This window comes from Scyliorhinus torazame, chromosome 4 (genome assembly GCF_047496885.1).
Source record: "Scyliorhinus torazame isolate Kashiwa2021f chromosome 4, sScyTor2.1, whole genome shotgun sequence".
Classification (NCBI taxonomy): domain Eukaryota; kingdom Metazoa; phylum Chordata; class Chondrichthyes; order Carcharhiniformes; family Scyliorhinidae; genus Scyliorhinus; species Scyliorhinus torazame.
The window spans coordinates 61,056,805-61,069,317 of record NC_092710.1 but is presented as its reverse complement, the minus strand read 5'-3'; the positions used below and the strand labels follow the sequence as shown (position 1 = coordinate 61,069,317).

The 12,513-nt window shown below is 47.1% G+C and overlaps 1 protein-coding gene across 1 annotated transcript; it reads left to right on the top strand.

The window, feature by feature from the left end:
• The first annotated feature begins 418 nt into the window (after positions 1–418).
• LOC140411367 (probable G-protein coupled receptor 139) lies at positions 419–10,812 on the top strand. The gene is made up of 2 exons (XM_072500486.1): positions 419–485; positions 9,902–10,812. The coding sequence occupies exons 1-2, from the start codon at positions 419–421 to the stop codon at positions 10,810–10,812; spliced, it is 978 nt and encodes a 325-aa protein (XP_072356587.1).
• The last annotated feature ends 1,701 nt before the right edge of the window (positions 10,813–12,513 follow it).

The following is a 12,513-nucleotide window of genomic DNA, read 5'->3' as shown; positions in this document are numbered from 1 at the left end:
GCTGTTTTGTTTTTAATCTTTTAATCAGTGAAACAGCTCTGAAAGAGACACTTGGCGTTTGGTTATTAATGATCACAGTAAAGTAAAGGACATCACTGAAACAGCATCAAATTTCGTAACGGAACTGATGGCTGTGAGTGAATAGAACCATTGCTACTAGAATACAGTTCCTATTTTAAAACTTATTTATTGTGATCAGAATTAAACAATAGAGTGTCATCACCAAATGTGTTCTGTCAAAACAGAACATTAATTCTCTGCTGTAACCTGATTTATTTATGTAAATGAACAATGTTGTAATCTCAGTATCCCCGTGGAATTTCCATGGGGTATAAATAAAGGCTGTGAAAATATATTGACGTAAAGTTCGACAGATCATAGTTTGCAGCACGAAGGAGCAGAGCACTTCACACACGAAATGCATTATCCAATTGATAATGTGATGAAAATATATTACACTACTCTTGCTGTTATTGGTGTTCCTGGTAAGTGGCCATAAATGCGAGGCTATTTAAATCTGTATGTGTGCTGGTCTTTGGTTTACTCTCTTACTGATGGTGTTGCATCCTGATGTTGTGCTTACCGTAAAACAGTTACCCAATCAATGATATTGTTTTACTGAAGCAAATATGTGTTGTTTAAATTACTCGCCAAATATGGGCTTTGCTAGGTCTGCCAAGACCATTGCCCATCGGTAATTGGTCATGGGAAGGTGGTGGCGAGCTGCCTCTTGAACCGCAAACGTCCATGCAGTGTAGGCACGCACACAGGGCTCTTAGCGAGGGAGTTCCAGGATATTAACCCAAAGACAGTGAAGGAAAGACGATATAATTCTAAGGCAGAATGGTGAGCGACTCGAGGGGCAATATCCAGATGGCGGTGTTCCCATGTATTTTCTGCTCTCGTCCATCCAGCTGGAACTGGCCGTGATTTTTTAAAGTGCTGTCTAAGAAGCTGTGGTTAGTTATTACAGTCCACCAGTCCAAGGTACACACTCCTGTTTTTTGCGTCGGTGTTGAATGGATTCCATCCTGTGGAAGGGATAGCAATCAAGCCAGTGCTGTGTACTGGATTGTGTCGGAGGTTTTGAGGATTGTTGGAATTGCACTCATCCAGGCAAGAGGAGAGCCTTCCATTCTACCCTTGACTTGTGCCTTCCAGATTATGGACAAGGTTTGGTGTGTCAGGAGGTGAGGTACTCGCCACGATTCCTACCTTCTGACCTGCTCTTGTAATCATGGCATTTATATGGCTATTCCAGGTAATATTCCAGCCAATGGTACCCCCCCCCCCCCCCCCAGGATGCTGATAATGGGAGTTTCAATGACGACAATGCCATTCAATGAAGGTAATGCAGTTGATGTAGTATACATGGATTTCAGCAAAGCATTTGTCAAGGTCACACATGGGAACTTATAAAGAAGGCAAATTCACATTGGATACAGGAGAACATGATAAGGTGGATTAAAAGTTGGCCGAACTGTAGGAAACAGAGGGCGATGGCAGACGGCTGTTTTCGTGACTGGAAGCCAGTGCCCAGTAGTGTACCACAGGGATCTGCGCTGTGTCCCCAATTATTTGTCATTTATATAAATGACTTAGTTGACTATGTGGGGGGGTAGGATCAGTAAGTTTGCAGATGACACAAAGATAGGCAGGGTGGTTAACAGTGAGGTTGAGAGTATTAGGTTACAAGAAGATATAGATGGGATGGTCAAATGGGCAGAAACGTGTCAGACGGAATTTAATCCTGAAAAGTGTCATCTGTTACACTTTGGAAGGAGCAGTTTGACAAGGAAATATTCAATGAATGGCACCACGTTGAGAGGTCCCGAGGAACAAAGAGACTTTGGCGTATTGGTAAATAGATCTTTGAAGGTAGGATAATAGGGTGGTGGAAACGAATTATGATACACTTGTCTTTATCAGTCGTGGCATAGATTACAAAAGCAAGGTAGTTATGTTGGAGTCATATAGAACATTGGCGATACCACAGCTGGAGTACTGTGTGCAGTTCGGGTCGCCACATTGAAGGAAGTATGTGATTGCAATGAAGCGGGTACAGAGCTGTTTCACCAGGATGATGCCTGGAATGGAACTTTAAGTTTTTAAAAATGTTTTTATTATTTGTGTTATACAGAGCACAGTATAAGTACATACAAGATAGGACTTCTGCAGGGGTGGGAGGGGGACCTGGGTGGTGCCCCTGGTGTTATTTACATTTCTTTTTGTTAAATAGATTTAGAGTACCCAATTCATTTTTTCAAATTAAGGGGCAATTTAGTGTGGTCAATCCACCTACCCTGCACATCTTTAGGTTGTGGGGGGCGAAACCCACGCAACCACGGGGAGAATGTGCAAACTCCACACGGACAGAGACCCAGAGCTGGGATCGAACCTGGGACCTGGTTCTACTCCGTTGTTGCCCACCCTCCACTACTGTGGACATTGGCTTGAATAAGGCTGTCTCGTACCCGACAAGTCTGGGGAAAGACCAGAACATGTGGGCCTGGTTGGCCCGGCCTCCTTGGCATCGTTCGCACCTGTCCTCCGCCTCTGGGAAGAACCTACTCATTCGGGCTCTGGCCAAGTTGACTCTATGTACCACTTTTAGTTGCGTTAGATTAAGTCTTGCGCATGTGGAGGTGGAGTTAACCCTGTGAAGTGCTTCGCTCCAGAGTCTCTACCCTGTTTTTAGAGTTTCAATTTGTTTACATGTGACAGTACAATAAGAAAAAGGAAGAAGGTAGCCATACATGCAAAAGTACCCAGATAACATCGACCATCTTCCAGCCCTCCTTCTGCAAGCACATTGGCTTGGTTCGTCCACCGGTCCTATTTACATAATTCTATCTGGGATGGAGTGAGTGGTGGTACGGTAGGAAAGTGGATAACACTCTTTGATCACAACTCCAGGGTCGCAGGATCGATTCCCAGGCTTGGATCACTGGCTGTGTGGAGTTTGCACGTTATCCCCGTGTGTGCGTGGGTTTGCTCTGGGTGCTCTGGCTTCCTTCCACACATCCAGAAGGACGTGCTGTTACGTGAATTGGACGTTCTTAATTCTCTCTCTGTGTACTCGAACAGGCGCCGGAATGTGGTGACTAGGGGCTTTTCACAGTAACGTCATTGCAGTGTTAATGTAAGCCAACTTGTGAAAATAAAGATTATTATTATTATTATTAGGTGGAGTTCGCCCTGTTCAGGTCAGGGCTTCGCTCCAGAGCCTCTATGCTATTTCCACCCGTAGTTCTTCCTCCCATTTTGTTCTGTGTGTCGTCCAGCTGGCAGCGCGTCTCCCCTAAAGGTTGCCCATACAAGTCCCCGCACGTCCCCCACCTACGTCGCCTGTGTCCAACAGTTCCTCTAACATTGAGATAGTGGGGGAAGTTTTTGATTTGTAAGTGTTTCAGTTCATTCCCCTTGGGCAGTTGCAAACTTTCCATCAGTTCCACTAACGTCGCTCGTGTGTCATCTGTGTAGATGTCCCTAACTGTCATTGTCCCTCTGTCCTGTCTCCATCTGTTTAATGTGGCATTCATCGTGACTGGCACGAACCGTGGTTGCTGCAGATGGAGGCCACGGTAGAACGGAGTGCTGTCTCAGTTGGTTCAATGTCCAGAGTGTGGTATTACTACTGTGCTTGCTGAGTGTTTGGCTGGCGGAGAAAGCAGTGTTGTTCTTGTGAGGGCTCGGAGGAACGTATCCATGCAGGAACTCTCCTCCATCCTCACCCATTATATTTATGGCCCCTTCGCCCATCCCCTCACTCTCCCTGCTGTGGCAGCACTGGTAGTGTTGTTGGTTTCGGAAGGCCAGGCATCCCATATTTTATTTTCTGTAGAGGACCCTTTTGGGGATCCTTGGATTCTTCCTCTCCCCCCCCCCCCCCCACCCCCAAATTCATCTTGATCATCTGCAACCTCCCGCCAAGGAGAGTGGGAGTACGTCCTTCCTCTGCAGGTCCTTTTTTACTTCTTCTACCGGGCTAGTCAGGTACGGTGTGTGGATTTGTGTCCAGTCATGGGCAATTTGGATCCCAGGTAGCGGAATTTGCTTTGGGCTTGCCTGTACGGCAGCCCTTCCTGCTCTGCCCATCTCTCTTTCGGATATACCGGGAATATTTCTCTTGCTCAGGTTGCGTTTGTAGTGGAAGAAGGCTTCAAACGCTTTCAGGAGCTTCGTCACCCCTTCCATGCTCTTTTGCGGGTCTGAGACCTAGAGGAACAGACCATCCGCATAGAGTAACCATCTGTTTCGTCTCTGAATCCCCTTCCAATTTTTTGCCATTCTGATGGACGATCGCTAGCGGCTCAATTGCCAGGGCGAATAAATGTGGGGAGAGCGGACATCCCTGCCCATATGCCCTTTGCTGCTGGAAGTATTGAGAGCTGGTGGTGCGGTATGTACGTTCGCCATGAGGCTGTGCACGGGAGTTTCTCCCAGGAGATGAACCCTGTTCCAAATCCAACCGAATACAGTACTATGTGCTCCTTGCACTCGACTCTGTCGAATGCCTTTTCTGCATCCAGGAAAATGATCACTTCTGGTGTTCTCTCCCTAGATGGGGTCAATATCAAGTTCAGAAGGCGTCTGATTTTCGTTGTTCGTTGCCTGTTCTTGACAAAACCAGTCAGGCTGTCACCTAACACCTCTGGTACGCAGTTCTCCATTCGCATGGCCAGGACTTTTGCCATTATTTTCGCGTCCATATTGAGCTGCAAGATGCGTCTGTCAGATTCACATTTGCTGTGGACATTGTCTTTCTTAGGTATCAGCGAGATTGTGGTTGGTGCCACGGTTGGAGGCAGGAAACTTCTTGCTATCGAGTCTGTTAACTTCTCCCACAAATGCGCTGCTGTGCATTTGTTGTGGAAGACGGCTGGGAATCCATCCGGTCCCTGCGCCTTTTCCCTTGAATGGTGTTAATGCTCTCCATTACTTCTCCCTGATCAAATGGTGCTTCCAGCCTCTGCCTCCTAGTTTCGCCCACGACTGGCATGTCCAGACCATGACGGAATTGCTTCATACCCGAGTTCCCTTCGGAGCGTTCAGAGGTGCACAGTGCCCGGTAGAAGGTTCAACTGCTTTCCCACTCGATCACAGTGCTTATTAGCTACCACCTTGAGCAAGGATCACCCTGCATAATCTGTTCTGGGCACTGGTTGCCTGATTTTAAAAAGACCGGACGAATGCACAGATGCGAACAGACATACTGAAAATTCAGGATGACAACAGCCGATTCGGAAGCTGATGAAGAAAAACTGCCTGGACACGCAAGACTCTTGGACGAAAAGGGATAATTTTTCATATTTAGAAATTACAGCTGCCTGATTGTGAACATCGAGAGAACAATTTCCACAGGATGGTCACGTCCACTATGTTGCTCCACTTGCCATGAATTATCTGGATTGGCGGAATCCCTCGTTCGCCGCTTTTCCATCATGAGCCCACGTGTCTGCATGGTCATGGTAACTTTCCTCCATTTAATCCAGGGAAGCAGTTTTCAATAAATCCATGATTAGCCCAAATTAGCAATTCCCTATTTCGGGAATAGGTCTACCCTATTTCGAACCTCGTGTTTCCTCTCATTTCCCCCTTGTCACGTCCAGTTTGGCATCGGCCCTGTCCATCAGTCGTCCGTTCATGTTACTCCAGTTCCCTCTGCCTAAAATGTCTGCGTCCAGTAATTCTTCTAGTAGTGACTGTCGTGGCGGCATGGATATGTCCTTGTTTCCTTCTATCGGAAGTTTTTAAGCTGCAGGTACCTGTATTCGCTGCCGCCAGCTAGTTGAAATCTTTCAATTAGTTCATCCAGTGTTGTGACCCTGCCGTTGGTCGAAACGTCATTCTACCTTTTAAAGGAGACGTCTGTGAGTACCGGCCTAAACCTATGGCTGTTGCAGGTGACGGTCTTATCGTGCATTTTTCTTGGGCCAAACTGTTGTCGTAACTGGTTCCACGACTGGAGTGTTGCCACCATCACCAAGTTTGAGTACTTCTTGGATGGGGATGGGACTGCCGCCATGGCGAGGGTCCGGAGGGAGGTCCCCTTGCGGGAATCCTCCTCCGTGCGCATTCATTCGGCTTCTGGTTCCTTTATCTATCCCATTACTCTTTCTCTGTCACTGCCCAGTGGTAGTACTGCAGGTTTGGGTGAGCTAGTCCCCCTGGATTTCGTTTGCTGTAGGACCTTTGTGGCGATCCTTGCATTCTTCCTCCCCTCCACTCCCCCCCCCCCCCCACACACACACACATGAACGCCATAATTAGTTAGTTCTTGTTGGGGGTCGCGACAGGGGTCCCGGCGATAGCTATCCTGCTCGTCACGTGACTTCCCTCCCTTAAGTTACTGTCCTGCTTTTCCACGCCAGCGCTTTGAAGTTCCTACCCGTCCCATACCCGTCTGATCCTGTGTTTTTCTTGAGTGTCACTCTGCTTTCCCTCTGTCGCTACCCTTGTTGTCCTGAACGAGGCCACAATCTCCTGCATAAAGCGGTTTCCTAGGTGATGGCTTGCTGTTGGTAGTACAGGTTGTGTTAGGGTTAGAGGTTCATCTCTGTCCCCCCCCCCCCCCCACCCATGGCAGCCCATTGCCGCATTTCTGATTGTTCCAGTGGGCTCCTCATCGCTTCGCTTGTTGTCGTTGCTCCAGCCCGCATTCCGTGAAGAACTTGTCTGCCTCTGCCGGGGCTGTAAAGAAATGTTCCTTGCCCTGGTATGTGACCCAGAGCTTGTCTGGGTACAGCATACCAAAACGTACGCCGTTCTTGTACAGCGCACCCTTTGCCCTGTTCAATTCGGAAAGACGCTTGGCCAGGCAAGCCCCAATGTCCTGGAAATTCTACTTCTGTGTCCTTCACAGCTGCAGTTCTTGGACTGCCTGGCCCAGCGCAGGACTCTCCCGGTCTTGGCAGGGTGTAATTTCGCTATCACCGCCCTTGGTTGGTCCCTGGCTTTCGGCTTTGGTCCCAGCGACCAGCGTGATCTGTCTATTTCTGGTGGGCGAGGAAGGGTCTACCTGCCCATCAGGTTGCCCAGCATTTGGACCACACAGTTTGAGGGGTCCCTACATTCGATCCCCTCTGCTCGGCCCAGGATGCACAAGTTTTGTCACCCCGACCGGTTATCTTGGCCCTCTACCTTTCATTTGTCACGTCCAGCCTCGTCACCTCTTTTTCAGGGCATCGATCCAGTCACTCTGGTCCGTCGCGGCCCTTTCCAGTTCTATGATCGTCGCTCCTTGGGCCTCCAGTCTCTTTTCAGCTATGTCCAGGGCGAGCTGCATGCGTCTCTGGGCTTCGGCTACTGCACCCTTCACCGCTGCCTGGGTATCCACTTTCGTTTATTGTTTTTGTTCCTTTAGTGTTTCCGAGAAGAACCTCATCCAGTTACCCCTCCCCCCCCCCACCCCCACCCCGAGGGGGGGCTTTGTGTGCGACTGGTCTGCCCTTCTCATTCCGGTGGATCTTGGGCTTCGTCGCCTCAAGCACTGATTGGCTCGTCCGTTTGTTTCTGCTCCAGGCTCCTTCCACTCCTGGTCTCTGCTCGGACCCTGGACTGTCTTTTTCCAGGTATTTTCCCTTTCTCTCTGACAACCCCTCCCTCCCCCCCCCCCCCCCCACCCCCAACCCCCACCCCCGCCGCCCTCACCTGTTTAACTCAGGTTGGGCGAAGGAGTTTTTTTTGGTGGCGAATCTCCGATGAAAAGTGGCTATTTTGCTGGTGCGCGGGGGGGGGGGGGGGGGGGGGGGGAGCCACTTGATGTGCAACTGCTCAGTACATCGCCGTTGCCGGAAGTCCAGACCCTGAAGTTACCAAGACAGTTTGGATCGGCTTGGGTTGTTTTCGCTGGAGCAGAGAAGACTGAGGGGCGATCTGATCGAGGTGTATATGACTGTGCGGGGAACGGACAGGGTAGATGGGCAACAGTTGAAGTGCCGGTTCCGAGGGGACAGAAGTTCAAGGTGAGGGGCGGGAGTTTCAGGCGGCATTTGAGGAAAAACGTTTTTAACCAGGCGGTGGTGACGGTCTGTAACGTACTTCCGAGGAGGGTGGTAGAGAATGTTGCCTCGTATCCTTTAAAAAGCACCTGGATGAGCACTTGGCAGGTATTAACATTTGACGTTATGGGTCAAGTGCTCGCAAATGGGTTTGGATTGGCAGATGAGGTGCCTTTCATGCGGCGGTGCAGACCCGATGGGCCGAAGGGCTTTTTCAGAACTGTATTTTTCTGTGATTCTGCGAATGTCAAGGAGCGAAGATTAGATCATTTCCTGTTGCAGATGGTCACTGTCTGGCACATCTGTGACGTAAATTTTACTTGTTACTTGTCAGCCAAATTCTGCTTATTGTTCAGGTCTTGTTGCATTTGGACAGGGGCTGCTTCAGTATTTGAGTGGTCAGGAATTATTGTGAAATATACCTGGGCTCATAAGCACCTCTCTTTGCAGTTTGAAGCTATTACATTTCCTGCGGCAGCTTGTACGGTGTATTCAGAACTCAGTGCAGCCTAATCTCCCAGGAAGGGTCTAAGTTGGAGTATCTCTAAGTGTATATTTATATTGAACAAAGATCACCAACTTCGTTGCAATACATAATCTCAGTATAATGCATTACTGGAAATAAGTATCTGTTGAAATGTGCTTAGCGTTAGTTCCAACAAGCATGGAATACCTGACCCTCGTGGTCATATTTCTTCATGGAGTTCCTGTCACGATAGGGTGTTGTTGAATGTGGGTGACTAACTGTAGTGAAGGAGCTTGTTATATTACGAAAATCTTCAGTGACTCAATTCCGTGGCGCTGCCTACGTTTTTATAGCTGTTATAGATTGCAAAGGAGATGGACAGTTGTGTTTTTTCGTTATGGTTTAATTAAGTTAAGTTTGTTTTTCAGACGAACTGCTGCAATAAAGACGGGTTTTATCTACCTGCAGAGAGCGAAGCATCTGAATAGCGTTGCTATTGTACTCAAAATATCTGTGTGTTAGTTACACCAAATATTAATACTTCATGTTTTAGTGCCGATTATCATACCCGTCCCAACAGGCTCTTGAGAATCTGTGGGCCAAGTGTTATCTTACATCATATGACATAGGATTAATATTGGGCTTTGCCTATTTATATTCCCAAATCATTTGTTTCTTTTATCGATTCATATGCTGTGCCATTCACTGAAAAGCACATTACTCTGTGGTCAATTTCTTTTGAGAACATAGAGGTGAGTTGGACCTTGAAAGTTCGTAGTCCATGTGGTGCAGACACACGTTCAGTGACATGAGGAACATGGGAAAAACACGAGGGCTGCCTGCTCCATTACAAAAATGGGAATTAAACATTGAGGTCCAAAACGGGCTGAACTCTGATAGAAGGCGTTCATTCCTGGGGAGGGTCGCATCCCCTGCTACAGAATGGTCCTGAGATGATCTGTGTGCAGGGGATAGCTCAGATTATAGGAGAAAGGGGTTCCACACTCAAGAGTATATGGTGCTGGAAGGGGCTTCTTATCCATGGGAACCAATTCCAGTTATGGAACAGAAGGAGTGGATTGGCCAATATCATGTGACTTTTATATATCGGACGGAATATAGTATAGGGTGGGGGGGGGGCAATTTCACAGAGTTAAAATTGTCCATCAGGTTTAAACAGATTTCCAGCCTCATTAAAATCTTTCAGTCGATAACTGCCCTCTTGTGTGCGCTGGTGTGCACTCCCCTTATCTAAACTCATCTTACCCAAATATGAGTGGGTAGGAGGTGAATTCAAGCCAGGGTTCTGATTTTGAACATTTTGACCTCGTACGCAAACCAAACATCTTTTAATATTAATGTTTCACCCATTCTGTCACAGTGAATGTTTTATCTGTCAGTTCTATTCACTTGCCCATTGTCTGCCTTACAGTTAATTTGGTTGCGATTGTGATCCTGTCCCAGGGGAAATGTGGTCTCTCCACATGCACTACTCGCTACTTAGTGGCCATGGCAACGGCAGATCTACTGTTCATTACTACTGAAGTTATAATGTGGCGGATCATTTATTATTATTTCCCGGGATCTTTTCTTCTCATCACACATGCGTGCAGTGTTATCAATGTCCTGCGTCGTGCAACGACAGAGTGTTCGGTCTGGTTTACTGTTACTTTCACTTTTGATAGATTTGTGGCTATTTGTTGTCAGAAGCTAAAAACAAAATTTTGCACCGAGAAAACTGCGACTTTGGTTCTCGCAACAACCTGCGGACTGCTCTGTGTAAAGGACATTCCGTACTACTTTGCACAGGAGCCTGGAGAGATAATCAACAACGTACCATGGTTCTGTTATATAAAGCCAAGCTATTACACGGAACCAGCATGGGTAGTATATGATTGGTTTGATAATGTTTTAACCCCACTGCTCCCATTCACTTTTATTCTATTGCTCAACACTCTGACAGTGAGACACATCTTAGTTAGTAACCGGGTCCGTCAGGGACTGAGGGCCCAGAGTAAAGGAGAAAATCACAGTGATCCAGAGATGGAGAGCAGAAGAAAGTCTGTGATTTTACTCTTCACTATATCCGGCAGTTTCATTCTTCTGTGGTTGGTACACGTCGTAGATTTCTTATATTATAACATTACAGGAGCAAATACCCGGGACTACAGCAAGGCTGAATTCATATTTCAGAGAGTCGGATTTATGCTGCGGAATTTAAGCTGCTGCACAAACACATTTATTTATGGAGCCACTCAATCCAAGTTCAGAGAACAGCTCAAGCAGGCTGTAAAATATCCAGTTACTGTTATTATTCAAATAATCCATAAGCATACTAACTGAGACCAGGCCTGAGCTAAATTGCATTATTACCTGTTTATTAATGTAATATTTATCCCAGACTCCCAATAGGATCACAAAAGAAAGTACATATGCAGCAAGAGGTAACCGCTGGAGGTTTGGATGAAAAGGGTGCAGGGCGACTGCCATAGTGACCACAAAATTACAGGAAGATAAAGTACAGTCACCATCAGTCCTTCACTGCAACTCGTTCAATTCTCTTTGCCTCACATCCGGTTCTTGCGAAAACAACATTCAATCTGTTTAGTAATCTTCCCGTGACCGTTAATTATCACTCAATTTATTGCTGGCAACACATTCGGAGTCATGACACTTACCATTCCCTGTTGCCAATAATTCCCGTCTCTCCTTCTACAAATCAGATGGTGGAAATGGCTATGCGGTTTCACCCCTGGGGAAGCATCAGTGAAACACTCCAGGTCGAGCCTCTGACCGCACCAGTGTCTCAGTCTGACGTCTGATCGGATGGATATGACTGGGTGCCTTGGCTGCTCCCAAGTGAGCTATATTGTTAGTTATTTTCGCTCCTCGGATTCCGACTCTCTCCTCATCACGACTACCTTCAAGAAATCAAACATTGACCTCTCCGTTCATGCAAAATTATTCCCGATATCCGAACTAATTATCCAGGCGAACTCTTTGACCTTGTTGTTGCCTCTAAAATCTGTTCCCATTTTCCCAGAACTCAATATGAAATCCACCGTATCGGCGTCCTAGGTCTGCCATCGTAACACAGAGCTTATCACATCCGTGTGTGCGTGGGTTTCCTCCGGTTGCTCCGGTTTCCTCCCACAGTCCAAAGATGTGCGGGTTAGGTGGATTGGCCATGATAATTGCCCTTAGTGTCCAAAATTGCCCTTAGTGTTGGGTGGGGTTACTGGGTTATGGGGATAGGGCGGAGGTGTTGACCTTGGGTAGGGTGCTCTTTCCAAGAGCCGGTGCAGACTCGATGGGCCGAATGGCCTCCTTCTGCACTGTAAATTCTATGATAATCTATGATAATCTATGAAACTCACTAATAACATTCTATTATCTGCTTTTTTGGTTGGTTGTCACATTTTGCTGTACATTTGTGTGAAGTGTCATGAGATTTGTGGTGGGGAAGGCAGTATATAAAGATATTTTCTGCTGTTGTCCTTCGTCAGTCTTCCTTTCTCAAACACACACCTCAACGGTCACCCCTGAACCAACAATTGGTCTGAAATATATCCCAAATCCAGCTGTACCCCTAATGCTGAAGAAGAATCATAACAAAAAAAACAATGTTTTAACATGAAGGCTAACCATAACCTGAAATGCAAACTCCACCCTAATCATATTCATCACAATGTGTGGGGATAGGTGGGAGGGGGGTGCGAGAGGTGTGGGGAGACATGGCCATACTTTCATAATCACAGAATCACAGAATACTACAGTGCAGAAGAGGCCTTTCGGCCCATCGAGTCTGCGCCGACTGATGAAAAGCACTGATCGACCCACGTAAACCCATTTTCCAGACTTGGCCCATAGCCTTGAATGTTATTGTGTGCCAAGTACACATCCAGATACTTTTTAAAGGATATGAGGCATGCCGCAAGTTCCACCCTCCCAGGCATTGCATTTCAGACTGTCACCATTCTCTGGATTAAAATATATTTCCTCAAACCCCTGCTAAACCTCCCATCCCTCACTTTGAACATGTCT

Coding starts and splice junctions, on each gene's coding strand:
- LOC140411367 (XM_072500486.1), top strand. CDS start 419: ATGCATTATCCAATTGATAATGTGATGAAAATATATTACACTACTCTT. Junction 486..9,901: donor TGCTGTTATTGGTGTTCCTG/GTAAGTGGCCAT, acceptor TCTGCCTTACAG/TTAATTTGGTTGCGATTGTG.